A 15,352-nucleotide genomic window follows, 5' to 3' on the forward strand; every position below is an offset into this window, starting at 1 on the left:
CAGAGATTTGGGAGCCGGGAGTATGAGTTGCCAGCCTTCACGGCAGGTCAACTCACTCAAAATCTCTGGGGCAGTGGCTGGAGAATCTCCCTTCCCAGGATGGAGACTTGTTTAGCTCTGTCTGACCGCCGCAGTCGGGGTCAGCCCAGCCCACGACACGATTCCTGCCGTGTGTTTGCCGTGAGGATGGGCAGGTGTGTCCACGTTCTCTTCTCTGTGGCCGACACTCGTTAGTTACATTGCTGGAGCCTTTGGACTTGAATGGGCTCCAGCCTGGGGGCACGGCCTTGGCCCCCGACCCTGAATTCATCAGGGTGGGCGAGCTACTGTAATAAATAGCCCCCCAAATACATACAAGTGTATTTCTGGTGTGTGTCACGCTCAGCCGAGTGGTCACGATGCGCTGTGCTCCGTGCCGTCTTCCAGGGATCCAGGGTTCCTCCCCTTGGCCTCCTCCATCCCCATCTAAGGAAGCCCTTGTCCGCGGTGGCTCTGTAAGAAACGATTAGGCCCCCATGAGGAAGCCATCCGTCGCCCGTAATGCATTAAGTTGTGTCCTGTGCATCTGGGACGGTCTTTGCTACGTACCACCCTTGGGAGAGCCGAGAAAATAGTCGCTCAAATGGTTTTCCGTAGGGTTTCGTTTTCCTGTGGAATTCCGGCTGAAATTGGAAGAGGTTGTCTGCGGAGGGACATTGCTCTTCACCTGACCTGTGGGGACAGAGGGTAGGAAACGTGTCCCCCACCTCAGCACCCAGTCTGGGGGGGACTCGCGTCACATCTCCTCAACGCCGTGGGTGAGAATTCATCACGTGGTCCTGCTTAGAAATGCGAGGAGCCAAGACGAAGCAGCAGACACAGGCATTGGCGAGTTCCTCTGAGCCATATTTGCCATATTTGGAGGCAGAAAAGCATCAGTTGGGTGTTTGTAGTTATTTGAATGAAGGGTTGTCCTAACTTGGCGTTTGCTCTTTTTTCTTAGATGATAGGTTGGCCGGAAATGGAGACTTCCGCTGGAGTGATGTGTGGCCCGTTGTCACCACCCTCCGCCCAATTCGCAGACTTCACAGAGACCCAAACCAGCTCGGTATAACTCACTTCTGTTTCTTTCTTCTTCTTTTTTCTTTTTCTGTACTGCACAGCATATGGGATCTTACCTAGTTCCCCGACTAGGGATCGAGTCCGCACCCCCTGCCTTGGAAGTTCAGGGTCTTAACCACTGGACCACCAGGGAATTCCCTACTTCTACTTCTTAAACATGGCCGTGTCTCTGCATGCCTGTCCGTCGACCACCAAAGGAGATGCCCCATGGGCTTCTTTGCCATCCCGTGACCTTTCTAAATGGTTTTTCTGTTGTGATGAGTCTCTTTATTTTCCAGGTGGATAGGAGACCTGGTTGTCTATTCATATTTTTTTCCCCTCCTCCATCACTGAGTTTTGTGTTGGTCCTTTGGTCATTCTCTTATATCTTGCTTTAGGAAGACTCAGAAAAGAAAAAGATGCAACATCAAAATGGCCTATATGTCTTCCTTAATTTTTGTTAAGTTTTCGGGACAACTTAGCACCCGTGTTTCACGTCACTATTCAAGGATTATGGCTTTACCTTTTTTTTTTCCCCCCCCTAAATTTACCCGCATGAATCTGGGCTTTTGTTCCCAAGCACCCTCAGAAGATTAAACCCAGACAGACTCTTAATCTCGCTGACAGACCGTCTTAGTCAAATGCTTCCGTAGACATTTGGTCTAAACTAATTGTATCCCTCTCTGAAAAGTTTTTTTGCTGCTGTTTTAAAACTTTTACTGGAGTAGAGTTGATTTACAATGTTGTGTTAGTTTCAGCTGTACAGCAAAGCGAATCAGTTGTACATATACATAGATCCGCTCTTTTTTAGATTCTTTTCCCATATAGGTCATTACAGAGTATTGAGTAGAGTTCCCTGTGCTCTACGGTAGGTCCTTATTAGTTATCTAGTTTATATATAGCAGCGTGTATGTGTCAATCCCAGTCTCCTAATTTGAAAAGTTAACCTTTACATCGTGTGACAAATGTCAGCACCTCATCTTGTGCAAGAAAAAGCTGGGGAAAAGTTCAGAGTGGCAAAGCACAGTAAATGGCTGATTTATTTAGGACAACCCATTCGTTTGGTCTTATTTTCCCAGGAAAAAGAGTTCTCTGTCATTTTGGTTAAGACTGCGGTCCTGTGAAGCCCCCTGCAGACTAACGATGGAACGGTTATGTTTCTAGCAGCCCGTGGAGAGCACGGAAGGTGGCCCATCTGAGGAAGCCTTGGAGCCAAGCCGGGAGCCACCTGTGGATGTCACCAAGGACCCCAGTCTCCAGGATGCTTTGGAGGTGGTGTCCTCATTGTTTGCCTTGTCCAGCTCTTCTGATGGACGCTGGGCGCTAACTCAGGGGCCGGCTGTGTACACGCGCTGGCGTTACCCCCATTTCCAGCCTCGCTTGTGGAGAGAAGGGTCCACCTGCTTCTCCTGCTGCCTCAGACCCGTTTTGTCTTCTCTCTGGCGTTTGCCCGCGGGGGTCGGTCCACCCTCTTTCCTGTCCTCTGCTCTGATAATCACGCCCGTTCTCTCTTCAAAAGCTGTTCTGCAAAAGTTAATTGAAGTTATGGGGCTGTGCTGTGTTTTCCTGCAAAGTGAGCTTGGAAGTTCATGCACGTTGTCTAAAAAGACGAACATAAAAGCTGGGAAATTTGGTGGTGGTGGTGGGGGGATCCTTTCGATCCAAATCGAGCATGCGTTGATTTCTTCTTGAAGAAGGAAATGAAAGATGCTTTCTTCCTGACTCTTCCTCTTACAGATGTTCTGGTCTTAAACTTCAGGCTCTGCGATGATGCTTTTAATGAAGGCTCATTTCTCTCTAACCATGATCTAATAACACCTTTTGGTCTTTTAGAGCAAATACAGCTCTAGAGCTGAGTGTTGGGTGTAGGATGAAAATTCGTATTGATTTTTTGTATTGTGTTTTTGTCTGTTGAGGCTGCCGTAACAAAAACACCATAGTCTGGGTGGCTTATGAATAATAAGAAATGTATTTCTAGCAGTTCTGGAGGCTGGACCTTGGTGTCTGGTGAGAGCCCACTTCCTGGCTCACAGAGGGTGTCTTGTTGCTGGTTCCTCACTTGGAGGAAGGGGTGAGGGAGCTCTCTGGGGTCTCTCTTTTTTTGAATTTATTTTTTAATTGAAGTATAGTTGATTTACAATGTCGTGTTAGTTTCAGGTGTACAGCAAAATGATTATATATATATATTTTTTTCTCTTTTTTTAAGGTTCTTTTCCATTATAGGTTATTATAAGATAGTGAGTAGAGTTCCCTGTGCTCTACAGTAGGTCCTTGTTGGTTATCCATTTTAATGATAGCAGATACAGAACCTTTTTTTGGTGGGTGGAAAGATTAAGATGATCATATAAGTGTGTGTGAAAGGGTTTAGTGGCTAGACATTAAAACAAGTCTTAGGAACAAGTGGACACAAGTACAATGATAAAGTATAAAATTTCAGGAAAGTCAGGCCAACAAAGCATCTTCTTGTAAGAAGGTTATGTTGAATTCAGCATGTGGTTTGTTCAAAAGCAAAGTGGGAGCTGTCAGCATCTCCCTGAGACGTGGTGAGGTTTGTCTGTGGAACCGATTGCTCCGCCAGGTGGATGCCCGGGCCGGCTTTCACTCTCTGACAACAGTTTTTCTAACACCATCTCCTGTGGGCTTGTCTTCCCTAGGTGGACCTGGCCATCTCCGTCTCCGAGATTTCCCTCGAAGAAAAGGTCAAGGCACTGAGTCCTGAGGAGGAACGGAGGAAGTGGGAGGAGGGATGCATCGATTACCTGGGGAAGGATGCGTTTGTCCGGATTCAGGAGAAGCTGGACCGCTTCCTGCAGTGACGGTACCATTGCATTGGATGGTCCTGTTCCGTGAACATCTCGAGTCCTTTCCAAGGGAAAGACTCTTCAATGTGCCTCCCTTTATGGTTGACCAGCTTGAGTGCCTCATATCAGTCACGTGGTCCATCCAAAAGCCAGCTCAAAGGCCTGTGTGACCCCAGCTACCCATGCCTCCTAGGGGTTCCCCAGGAGGTTGCATCTCCTTTACACCTTGTCAGCAAAAGGGAACAGGAATAACCTTCTGGTCAACCCTGGGTCTCTGGTCTTGCTTGAAGGAGCTCAGGATTCTGTCCTGGAAAGGTGCTGCCGTGTCCATGCTACATAGGGTTAGATGTCATTGCAGAGCTTCTGGCATTGCAGAGCTCATAACACGAGGAGCGGTATTGAGTGCCCTGGGAACCTTCATTGAGTGCCCTGGGACTTTGCAGAATGAAGTGTCCTTTCCGTGAAGACTAAGCAAAGGTTCGGATGTCTTGAGCGTGACTCCAGTGTGGACGTTTCCGAGCATGGCTGAGAAACACCACAGCTGTGGTTCCTCTTCGGCAAAAATACCCAAGAGGACTTCCAAGTGCGCTGACGGATGCCCCGTGGAGATGTGTCAGAGAGATTTGGAAGGAAGATTCCAGCTGGCTTGGGAGAGGTGACCTCTTCCAAACTGGTTGACCTACTGGTGTAGAAGAACCAAGGGTTTTCACTGAGGGGTGTCTGGTGGCCATGCGCTCACCGTAACTGGATCTGGTTGAGGCTGTTTGTTCCGAGGCGAACCCGTGTGCGGTCCAGGACGCCGGGCTGCCCTTCGCTGGGTCACGCTACCTCACTTCACAGTATGGACTTACTGTGCTCTCCAAGCCATGTCAGCTCAGTTCTTTCGGGACAGTTCTCCGTTTGATGACACTAGACACTTTATCCCATGAGAAAGCCTCACCTCCAGAAGCATCTGGAAATGAATGCCGTATGTTGGAGCTTCTCCCAGGGTCATTGTTGGTTGCCACCATAGGATAATTAAAGCTGGATGTCAGTCGCTATACTGAAGAGAAGGAAATGCAGTTTTTAAATGTTTGAATGGTTTATCACACATGTGCAATTGGAAATCATGAGTTCATTAGACACAGGTTTGGAAGAAGCTTGAGAGGGTTGTGTTCAAATCCATCTGAGATCTGGGTGGGCTTCTGGGGTTCGTTGTGGCATTCACTTGTGTGAGGTGTGAGCTATGGAGGGGTGGTTTCTTTTTATCTATGGGTGAATGATCGGTAGTCTTGGTTGGTTTCACACATACGATGCTTCAGGGGCTGCTTGGAAATAGCCATGGGGACGTAGTCCTAGGGTGGGTTGGATGGGGTGGTCACCCACCATTAGAGTTATCCCGTAACTTCGTGTTGGGGGAAGAACGTCTGTGCTCTGTGCCATGGTGTTGGGCTAGAAGAAACGGAAGCCTGAGGCTGGCATCCGTGAGAGGAGGATTCCAGAAGATGAACATCTGAGTCCGGTCCAGCTTCTCCGGAGAAGAGGATTCTCCAGTGCCTATGGTCGATTGCTCGTTGGCTTAAAGTGTACGCTTAAAATGGACTTCTGTTGTGCATTCTAGGGTCTGTCCTCGCGTTTGGACAAAGGCTAGCACCCTGCAATTAAAATTTTAAGACAGCAATGGGGTCTCCTCCTGATGTGTGTTGGGGTGTGTTCTGAGCCATTGGAATAACACAGGAATGTGACGCCTTCGTCCTGCCGTAAATTTAAATAACCAAATGGGTTTTTTCAGAATTGATAGTAGCAGTAAAATGACTAGAACTGTTTACTTCTTAGCCTCGGAAATCTCATAAGTTCTCTCTAGGCATGCTGCCCACTTTCCTAGCATTGACTTCTCAATTTCACCCATCCATCCTTTCACCCATCCATCCATCCACCTATCCATCAAACATCCATCATCTATCCATCCCTTTGTCCATCCATCCATCCTTTCATCCATCCATCCATCCATCATCCATCTATCTGCCCATCACATGGTTTTTTGAGTTCTCTCCAAATGGCAGGCACTCTGACATGTGCTAAATCAATACATGAGAACATACAAGAACCTATAAGAACATTTTAATGACGTCTAAATAATATCCATCCAAGAGGTGTAATACGATGTTATTTCCTGAAGAATGCCAATGCCACAATCCGTGCTGTGTAATGTCAGGACTGCAGAATTACATAAGTTGAATCCTTGAGAGATGTGATTTGACCTATACTATCACTAATATTTTGGTACATAGGAGTTTTTCAAAAAAAACACATTTAATTGTTCTAGAAATATTATCCAGTTATTTTGGGGCAGGATGAAATGGCAGGTGAAGAAAAAGCATTTCCAGGTGTATTGACCTGGCCAGCTGGATTAAGGTGTGTAGATTTACAGGAACACAGCAAGTATTTTTGTTATTCAAAGTCACTTGGTCAAATCCTGGTGCTTGAATGCACATGAGTTATCCTAATGCTAATGAGTTTTGGTGTGGAAATGCAAACAACTTGAACTAAAATGGGGTTTCTTTTAGCCACCACACCTGAATTAGGAAAAGTAGACCAATTCTCCTTCCCGATTTCATAGATCTCTGCCCTTCGGAGTACCACACCATTTTTACCTTAGTGCCTTAAGGTAATGTCTTACATACCACTAATGTCTTATATACCAACTCTTTCCATCATCCTAAGAAACAAAATTGGAATATTTTTTGTTCGGGTTTTTTTTTTTTTTTGAAATTTATTTATTTTATACAGCAGGTTCTTATTATCTGTTTTATACACATCAGTGTGTACATGTCAATCCCAATCTCCCAATTCATCACACCACCACCACCCACCCCCCACTTTCCCGCCTCGGTGTCCGTACGTTTGTTCTCTACATCTTTGTTTCTATTTCTACCCTGCAAACCGGTTCACCTGTACCATTTTTCTAGGTTCCACGTATATGCGTTAATATACGATATTTGTTTTTCTCTTTCTGACTTACTTCACTCTGTATGACAGTCTCTAGACAGCACCGATTGTTAACCAAGATAATGAGCAGAGAGAATCAGCAAGTTTAATAATCAAATTGTGTGATTTAAAAAAGGAAAAAAATGGGAAGGAAATCGCAAGAAGAGGTGACATACGTATACATATAACTGCTTCACTTTGCTGTACAGCAGAAACTGACACAACATTGTAAATCAACTATATGCCAATTAAATTTTTTTTAAAGTTAAAAACCTCGCACTGGACTGTCGCCAGAACAAGCCGCTAAAGGGGGAGAGAAAGATGGGACTTGACATCACGTAGACACACAGCTTGGGGACGGGGACAGACACTGAGAACGGAACAGGGTGTGCTAGTGTACAGCGCGGTGATGAAAGCTCACGATACTGTATCACGTACCCGAAAGTCGCTAAGAGAGTAGATCTTAAAAGCTCTCATCACCAAAAAGAAAGGGCAACTATGTGACCTGGTGGAGGTGTTAGCTCATGCTTGGTGGTGACCGTTTGGCAAGATTTATAAACATATAAAATCAGGACTTCCCTGGTGGTCCAGTGGTGAAGACCCCGAGCTTCCAATGCAGGGGGCGCAGGTTGGATCCCTGGTCAGGGAACTAGGATCCCACATGCCGTGCAGTGTGGCCTAAAAATAAATAAATGGATCACAGAATTTCAAACATACATAAATATATGAAATCATTACGTTGCAACCTTCAACTTACACCATGTTTGCATGTCAATGATAATAAAGCTGGGGAAGAAAGAAAAAAATCACATGCATTGGTCTCTGGTGGGTCCCCCACCATCTTTGGGCTTGACACCCCCAGTCTGCATGATACATGCACGGATTTCCGGGTGGGGTTAGTTAACTCTGCCAGCTTGTTGCTGCTTGTTACGTGAAATAATTTTTCTGGAAGGCCATTCCTTGGTATCAACAAAAGGCACAAAAATATTTCTCTGGCCAAGTGCTTTGTAGGAAATGTTGAAAGACATACCCTTTTAGAGCAGTTTCTCAAGGACTTTTCTTTACCCCCTGCCTTTTCCTGTAAGTTCTTGGAATGAGTCCTTTACTAAGTCATCCAAGAACTATTTTTCGATTATTTACTGTTCAAGGAACCAGGAACCTCTACAAGAGATTTGTAAAAATATAACCATGGCAGTTTGGGAAAAGACAGTAGGAAAACAAGTTGGGAAGAAACCCTTGTACTGCTTCCTTTTCAAAGCAATCTGCTCTGATAGGTGTCCTTCTAAGAGACAGCAGAGGAGAGACCCAGACACAGAGGAGAAGCCCCGTGAAGACAGAGGCAGAGATGGGAGGGGTGCGGCCACAAGCCCAGGGACGCCTGGAGGCCCAGAAGCTGGAAGAGGCAGGAAGGACCCTCCCCTGGAGCCTCTGGAGGGAGCGCAGCCCCGGGACACCTTGACCTCAGACGTCTGGTCTCCAGGATGAGGGACGATGGACTTCTAGTGTTTTAAGCCTCTGGCTTGTGGTCATTTATTACAACCACCCCAGGAAACTAATACACACACTCTCTGTCAGCCTGTCTAGATCTTAGCTCTTCATCAAGACTGTGTCCTCCCCCAGAAAAGCTTTTATAGACCTTCCAGGTTTCAGTAGTGGGCCAAGACCAGTATAGAAAGCGCCCAGTATTGGGGACCAGATGTGTACCAAGCATTTGATGTCCCTGATTACTTCATCTTCCAATACCCTGGGCATGGGCACCTACTATTTCCCGTAAATGAAGGCAAGGGTTTGACCAAGTGCAAAGGCAATGCCTTAGAGAAAGGATGGTCTTTTCAACAAATGGTGCTGAGACCACTGGACATTCATAGGCAAAATGATACAGCTTGATAGAGAACTCTTAGAACGCTTGGGTGGGTCTTCTTGAGCTGCCATAACAAAGCACCCCAGACCAGGTCCCTCAAACAATAGACATTTATTTCCCCCAGTCCTGGAGGCTGGAAGTCCGAGATCCAGGTGTGGGTAGGATTGCTTCCTCCTGAGGTGTCTCTGTTGGGTGTGTAGATGGCCGTCGTCTCCCTGTGTCCTCACAAGCAAAATTGAGGAAATCTGAGTAAGATTGATGGATCGCATCCATGCCCGTATTCTGGTTCCCATACTGTATTACTAGAGCTGTATGGTTGAGGGGAAACAAGTAAAGGGCACATAGAAGCTCTGGTGTTATTTCCTACAACTGCACGTGAATCTATAATTATCTCAATGTAAGAAAGTTTATAACAAGAAAATTGACAGCTGTATACGTCTCGTGCTATAGTGGCATCAACTGAACTTGAGTTTCAGTGATGAACCCAAAGACATCATGATGAAGAAACAGAACTAGGAATTTGCACCCAAGACTGCTTGCTTCCAAACCCATATTTTTAACCACCCTGGAAAAAAAAAACAAAAACAAACCAATGGATGAGGGTTCTGATTTCTCCATATTCTCACCAATACTTGTCTTTTTTTTTGTTGTTGTTGTTCTAACCATCCAAATGGGCATGAAGTGGTATCTCACTGTGGTTCTGATTTGTATTTCTCTAACAAGTAATGATGTTGAGCATCTTTTCATGTGCTTATTGGCCATTCCTGTCATCTTTAGTAAAATATCTGTTGACATCTTTTGCCCATTTATTAGATCATTTGTCTTATTTAAAAAAAATTTTTTTATTGGAGTATAGTTGATTTACAATGTTGTGTTAGTTTCAGGTGTACAGCAAAGTGAATCAGTTATACATATACATATATCCACTCTTTTTTTTTCTTTTTTTCATTCGTCTTATTGAGTTGCATTCGTTTGCGAATATTTTCTCCCAGTCTGCAGTGTATCTTTTCATTTTCTTAATGAGTGCTTTGAAATTTGATAAACTCTAATTCCCCGCCCCCCCCCCAGACAGATCAGGCTTTTGCTATCTTATCTAGAAAATTCCTTCCTAACCCAAGAGGGCAAAGATTTTTCTCCTAAGTTTTCTTTGGAAAGTTTTGTCGATTTGTCTCTTCTGTGTGGGTCTCTGGTGGATTTTGAGCTCATTTCTGTGCCTGGCGTGATAAGGAGCTAAATTTGTCCTTTCGCATATTTTGAAAATCCAATCGTGTCAACACCGTCCGCTGAATCCTCCGCTGCGTGTTTTAATAGGCTGATGTTCGGGACCAGCCAAAGGCTTGTTATCCTGTCTGTGAAATTTCCCTCGTTTGGATATTTGAGTGGGTTCCCCCCGAGACCCCGCAAAGCATACACTCCTGCAAAGCTTTCCTTTAGAGGTATTGATGGGGAAAAAAAAGCACAACCTAAAAGGTGAGAACTATGCTTTATTCAGTGGACTTTGTGAGGACTGAAGCCCTGGACACGGGCTCTCAGATCGCTCTGAGGGACTGTTCCCAAGAGGTCCGGGAGGAGCCTGGATAGATAGGAGATAAAAAAAAAAAAAAAAATCCCAGGTAGCTGAACATGAAAAGATGACTGCTAATTAAAGAAAACCAGACACCTCAAGTGCGTGAATGTAGCGCTTTTCTGTGTATGGGGAGATGCAAGAGTCTGGGCTCACTGAAATCATTCCTCTGATGTGCGCCTTAACTCTCTAAGGCCAGAATCCTGTTGTTCTCCATCCTGAATCCCCACCGTCGGGGGCCGCTGCAGAGGCGAGGGCTGCAACATCCTTTGTTTCCTGAGAAGGCAGGTGACATTCTTTGCCCCCAGAGGCGGAGGAGAGGGGGCAGGAAGAGAAACGTGCGAGCAGGCCAGTAACGGGGGGTCAGAATCAGCCCGTGCAAAGCGCCCCACTTCCCTGCCCGTGGAAGGGGCAGCAAGGGCTCTGAAAGCAAGTGAGGTTTCCGAGGGGCTCAGGCCGACCTTGGGGGCGCGGGGACAGGGGGCCGACTGGTCACGCCTCCACGGTCACCTGTTTACAACGCCCTGCCTAACCGGTTAGGCCAGTTGTAAAGGTGCAAAGTCGAAGTAAAGAAACAGGCCCTGGGGGCGCTCGGGAGACTTGCGAACTTTTAACCAGATCATCATAAATCGCCCTGCTCGCAAAAACCAGGCTCACAGGCACCCTGGAGACAAAGACCGCGTTTGTTCGATTCGGGGGTCCGTCACCTCGGTCCCGCAAGCCCTGCGGCACCCCCAGCTTACTACATTCCTGGTGGTCAGCGCTGATTCCTTGCACTTGGGGTCTGCGGTTAGCACCCTTCTCCTGGGGTCTTTCCCCACTTCCCACCTGCTGAGAAAATGCTCGTGTTTTTCTCAGAATCACTTTGGTAACACGTTACCATGGAAACACACAAGGATAGCTGCATAGGGACTTCCCTGGCGGTCCAGTGGTTAAGACTCTGCGCTTCCACTGCAGGGGTCGCGGGTTCGATCCCTGGTCGGGGAACTAAGATCCCACACGCCTCGGAGCGCCGCCCCCACCCAAAAAAGCTGCATAATGCTGACCGTGTTCCATGAGAGGAAAGAGGTTTGACTCAAAATGGAATATAACTCACAAGGAGCGTATCAGAAAGTTCTAAAGGATGAAAAAATAATAAAGCCCCAAAGAAGGTTTTCTGCAGACATTTAAAATGTTAAAAAAATACAATGTTCAACAAAGCCAGCTGGAACCTCTAAATTGGAAGCACACCCGTTTGCATCACTGGTTTTAGAGGTGGGATGAAAGTTTGGGCTTTTTAAACAAGAAAACAGAGAGAAGAAGGGTTTCAAAGTCTACTTATTCTGTACTTTTTTTTTTTCTTTCCTACATGTTCTCTGGCTGCAGAATGCGGGGAGTTTTGAAAACAAGGAGAAACATATTTCATTCTTGTCCCTAGTTGCTCCCAATCGCCAGGGGAGTGTGATCGCTTTAAAAGGCTATCAAGCAGGTGACTTTCCCCTAACAGAGGTGTGGGGTGCTGGGAGGTCTCAGGTCAGGGCTGAGGAATTCTGGCTGGAGATGAACTTTAACCTCAAGCCTGTCACCCTTCCTACTGTCACCTGATCTGGTGGGTTTCCCTCCGTCCCCAGAAGTGCGGGGAATGAGTCTTTCCCTGGATGGCTGGGAAAGGAGACGGTCTTTGTCCCGTAAAAGTCTAGGAAGAGACGAGAAATGACTAGAGGTCGTACAAAGCTGCCTGTGTTGGGCATCGGAATGCCCCCAGGGTGTGGTCAGCAGGGACCCCCCCCCCCCCATCCAGGCAGGAAGGGTGGGTTCCTCATGGGCCAGACATTCCGGGGCTCAAGGCTGCAGAGCTACAGGGCAACTGGAGAATATTCATCCCGAGAGCAGGTGCAGAGTCAAGCTGAACAGGGACATACAAAGCACACTGTCCTAACATCACTCTCCCCGCAGGAGCTGGGCACCCAGGGCAGATGCATTTGGGGCGTGTCCTAGTTTCCTCTTATGGACATAACAAATCACCACGGCTTATTGGCCCCGAAACAGCACAGAATCATTATCTTAACGGTTCCAGATGTCAGACGTCTGACATGGGTGTCACAGGGCTAAAATCAAAGTGTGACCATGCCTCCTTCATTGCCTAGTGAGAGGGACAAGCCAGAGGGGTGGGTGTGAGCACGACATGCACTGGAATTGATTTACAGAAGACGCTGGTCATGTCTTAGGCACTCAAGGAATGTAAGCTGCCCGCCCTGTAAGTGTTGGAAGGCTCCTACGCCTGGCTTTGTGTCCAGGGTTAAAATGTTCTCTCCAGATACGTCTGCTCATTTGATCATTTGTTGCTAAATAAGTCTTTTAATTGGGCCATTAAAAGCCTTCTGGATAATCCCCTTCAGAGACTGACTCATCGGGGAGGGACGCCCTTCTGCTCCCATTCCTTTCCTCCTTCCTGCTGCCTGGGATGTCTGTGTACTGCCTGGAGCAGCGGCAGCTGTTTTGAAAACATGAAGCGAAGGATGGTAAAGCAGGGACTTAGAAAGAGGCTGCCAGTCCTGGGTTGCTTCCCTCAGATTAACTGGGAGATAACATTCCTCCCTCTTGTTTGCAACATTCTTATTCCTAGTGTGTGTTACTAGCAGCTCAAACCAAACTTCACCCAAAGAAATGAGGACACAGGGGCAGTGGTCCTCATGTGTGGGGTTGAAGATTTGAGATCCGCATTTCAACAGCAGACTCAAATCTGTTTTACCTTTCCTCTGTTGCCTGAAAAGAGTAGGCATGAACAGTTTTGCCTGCCACTGTGTGGGGTTGTTCGTGGAAGCAATAAGATTTCAAGGACGCTTTAAAATCGATGGGTAAAAAAACTGGACATTGGCACTATGGTAACCCCCAAGCTTTAGAAGAGAAACAGGAGGGACATTATTGGGTGTCCACTGGGATCTTCTTGTTTCATAGATGAGAAAACTGAAACCCATTCTCTGACCACGCCTTGTTCCTCAAGAAAGGGAAATTTAAGTGAGGACCAAGGTTATAGATGTTTTTTTTTTCAGTCTGGTCACTGACTCCTGGGTCCTGTCTCATAGTTCTGGCCCTTGAAGGGAGCTGACCTTTTCCCTTTTTAAAGTTTATTTTCCAGGTTTATTGAAGTACAATTGATACGTAACATTGTATATATTTAAGGTGTACAATGTGATGATTTGATACACGTATGCATTCTTTGTGTGTGATGAATTTACTCTTTTAGCAAATTTCAACTAAAAAATACATCATTTTTTTAATCTTTTTTTTTTTTTTTGGCCACGCCTTGAAGCACATGGGATCTTAGTTCCCCGACCAGGGATCGAACCCACACCCCCTGCACAGGAAGCGCGGAGTCCTAACCACTGGAATGCCAGGGAATTCCCATATTACTGTTAATTATAGTCACCATGCTGTACATTCGACGCCCAGAACTGGTCCATCTTATAACTGGAAGTATGTCCGATATCTCCCCATTTCGCCCACCCCGCAGTTTGTGGCAGCCAGCAATCTGCTCTCTGTATCTGTAACTTTATTATTTTTTTTAAGATTCCACACATAAGTGAGATCATGCAATATTTCTTTCTTTGGCTGACTTATTTCACTGAGCATAATACCCTCAAGGTCCATCCATGTTGCTGCAAATGGCAAGATTTCCTTCTTTTTTACAGCCGAATAATATTCCATTGGGTGTGTGTTTTACACACACACACACATATATATAAATAAATTAGTTAATTAATTAATTTATCCACTCATCCATTGATAAGGCACTTAGGTTGTCTCCATATCTGGGCTATTGTGAATAAGGCTGCAGTGGACATGGGGGTGCAGATATGTCTTCACTGTCCTGATTTCATCTCCTTCAGATAAATACCCAGGAGTGGGATGGCTGGATCCTAGGGGAGTTGCCTGTTTTCACGGTCTGAGGACCCTCCATCCTGTTTCCCACAGCAGCTGCACTGGTTTCCATTCCCAATGGTGCACGAGGGTTCCGATTTCTCTGCAACCTCACTCACACCCGCTGCCCCCTGTCCTGTTGGTGACAGCCGTGCTGGCAGGGGCGAGCTCAAGTGTCCCCGAGGTCTCCGTCGCGGCTGCAGGAGCGGACGGGGAAGGGTCCGCACCACGGCTGCAGCCACGGCTCCCACGCGATGTGACTCAGGGAGCGCTGCGAGGGCTCAGGGCTCAGGCTCCGCCTGTGCTCCTGCACCGCTTCATCCGTCCTGGCCACCACCGTGTGGTACAGGTGCTCAGCACCGGGGGGCAGGGCCCGGCCTCGGAAGGGTCCCTGGAGAGGTCGGAGAGCAGAGGGGGGTCGTGGTGGGTCACGCTGTCCCCAGAGCAGGGGCACACACGTTGGCCGTAGCAGGCTCCTGCGCCCTCGGGGTGGAAGTGCGGGGTCGTGTAATGGACCTTCCAGAGCCTTCCGCCTGGATGCAAACAGGGAGTCGGTCAGGGAGGGAGGAACCTGCCCACTGGACACCTGACCAGGTGCCAGCACTGAGGAATCCTCATCGACAGCCCATGTCCAGTAAGAAGAGGAGAGAGAGAAATGTATGCTGGGTGGTGCAAGTCTTGACGTCACTGTTGTCAAATCAGGGTGTGTGTGTGTGGGGGGGTGTGTGTGTGTGTCCTCAGGGGGCTCTGTGTGGGGATTAGAATTACAGATGCCTTTAGGGTCTTCTTACCCTTTCCCCCTATTTTTAATTGTTTGGTGCCCCCGTATTACTTTTAGAAACAGAAGCAAAGAGGATTTATCAATAGCACGATTGGCAAGATCTTGTTATGACATCAAGGGGTTCATGGGAATACACCTCAGATACTAAAGCCAGTCACAGGACGGCACGGACGGGAGCCCACAGATCCCTTCTCCCATCAATGGGGCCAGTGCCGGTCTTCCCCTTTTTTGAGATATCAAGTGAATCTTCTCGTTGTGTCAGAATGGAATTGGCTCTGGGAGGATGAACTTCAGGTGTCGACATGGACAGGCGAAGGTGTCAGATATGGGGTCAAACGCTAGTCTAGATATCACCTGGAAAGTACTTTTTGAGATGAACATTGGAATCAGGAGACTTG

The 15,352-nt window shown here is 47.0% G+C and overlaps 1 protein-coding gene across 4 annotated transcripts in view; it reads left to right on the forward strand.

Moving 5' to 3' along the window:
* The window catches only part of GYG2 (glycogenin 2), a 31,934-nt gene extending 26,393 nt beyond the window's left edge, over positions 1 to 5,541 (forward strand). For 2 of the 4 annotated variants that reach the window (XM_057538389.1, XM_057538390.1), the window contains 3 exons: positions 983 to 1,087; positions 2,245 to 2,352; positions 3,735 to 5,541. In XM_057538389.1, the coding sequence (XP_057394372.1) occupies positions 983 to 1,087; positions 2,245 to 2,352; positions 3,735 to 3,896 (375 nt within the window). In that variant the 3' untranslated portion in view covers positions 3,897 to 5,541. The remainder of the gene's footprint in view (positions 1 to 982; positions 1,088 to 2,244; positions 2,353 to 3,734) is intronic. The other 2 variants (XM_007173835.2, XM_007173836.2) reach the window with 2 other exon arrangements.
* The last annotated feature ends 9,811 nt before the right edge of the window (positions 5,542 to 15,352 follow it).

The sequence above is a fragment of the Balaenoptera acutorostrata genome, chromosome X, assembly GCF_949987535.1.
Source record: "Balaenoptera acutorostrata chromosome X, mBalAcu1.1, whole genome shotgun sequence".
In the NCBI taxonomy this organism is placed as follows: domain Eukaryota; kingdom Metazoa; phylum Chordata; class Mammalia; order Artiodactyla; family Balaenopteridae; genus Balaenoptera; species Balaenoptera acutorostrata.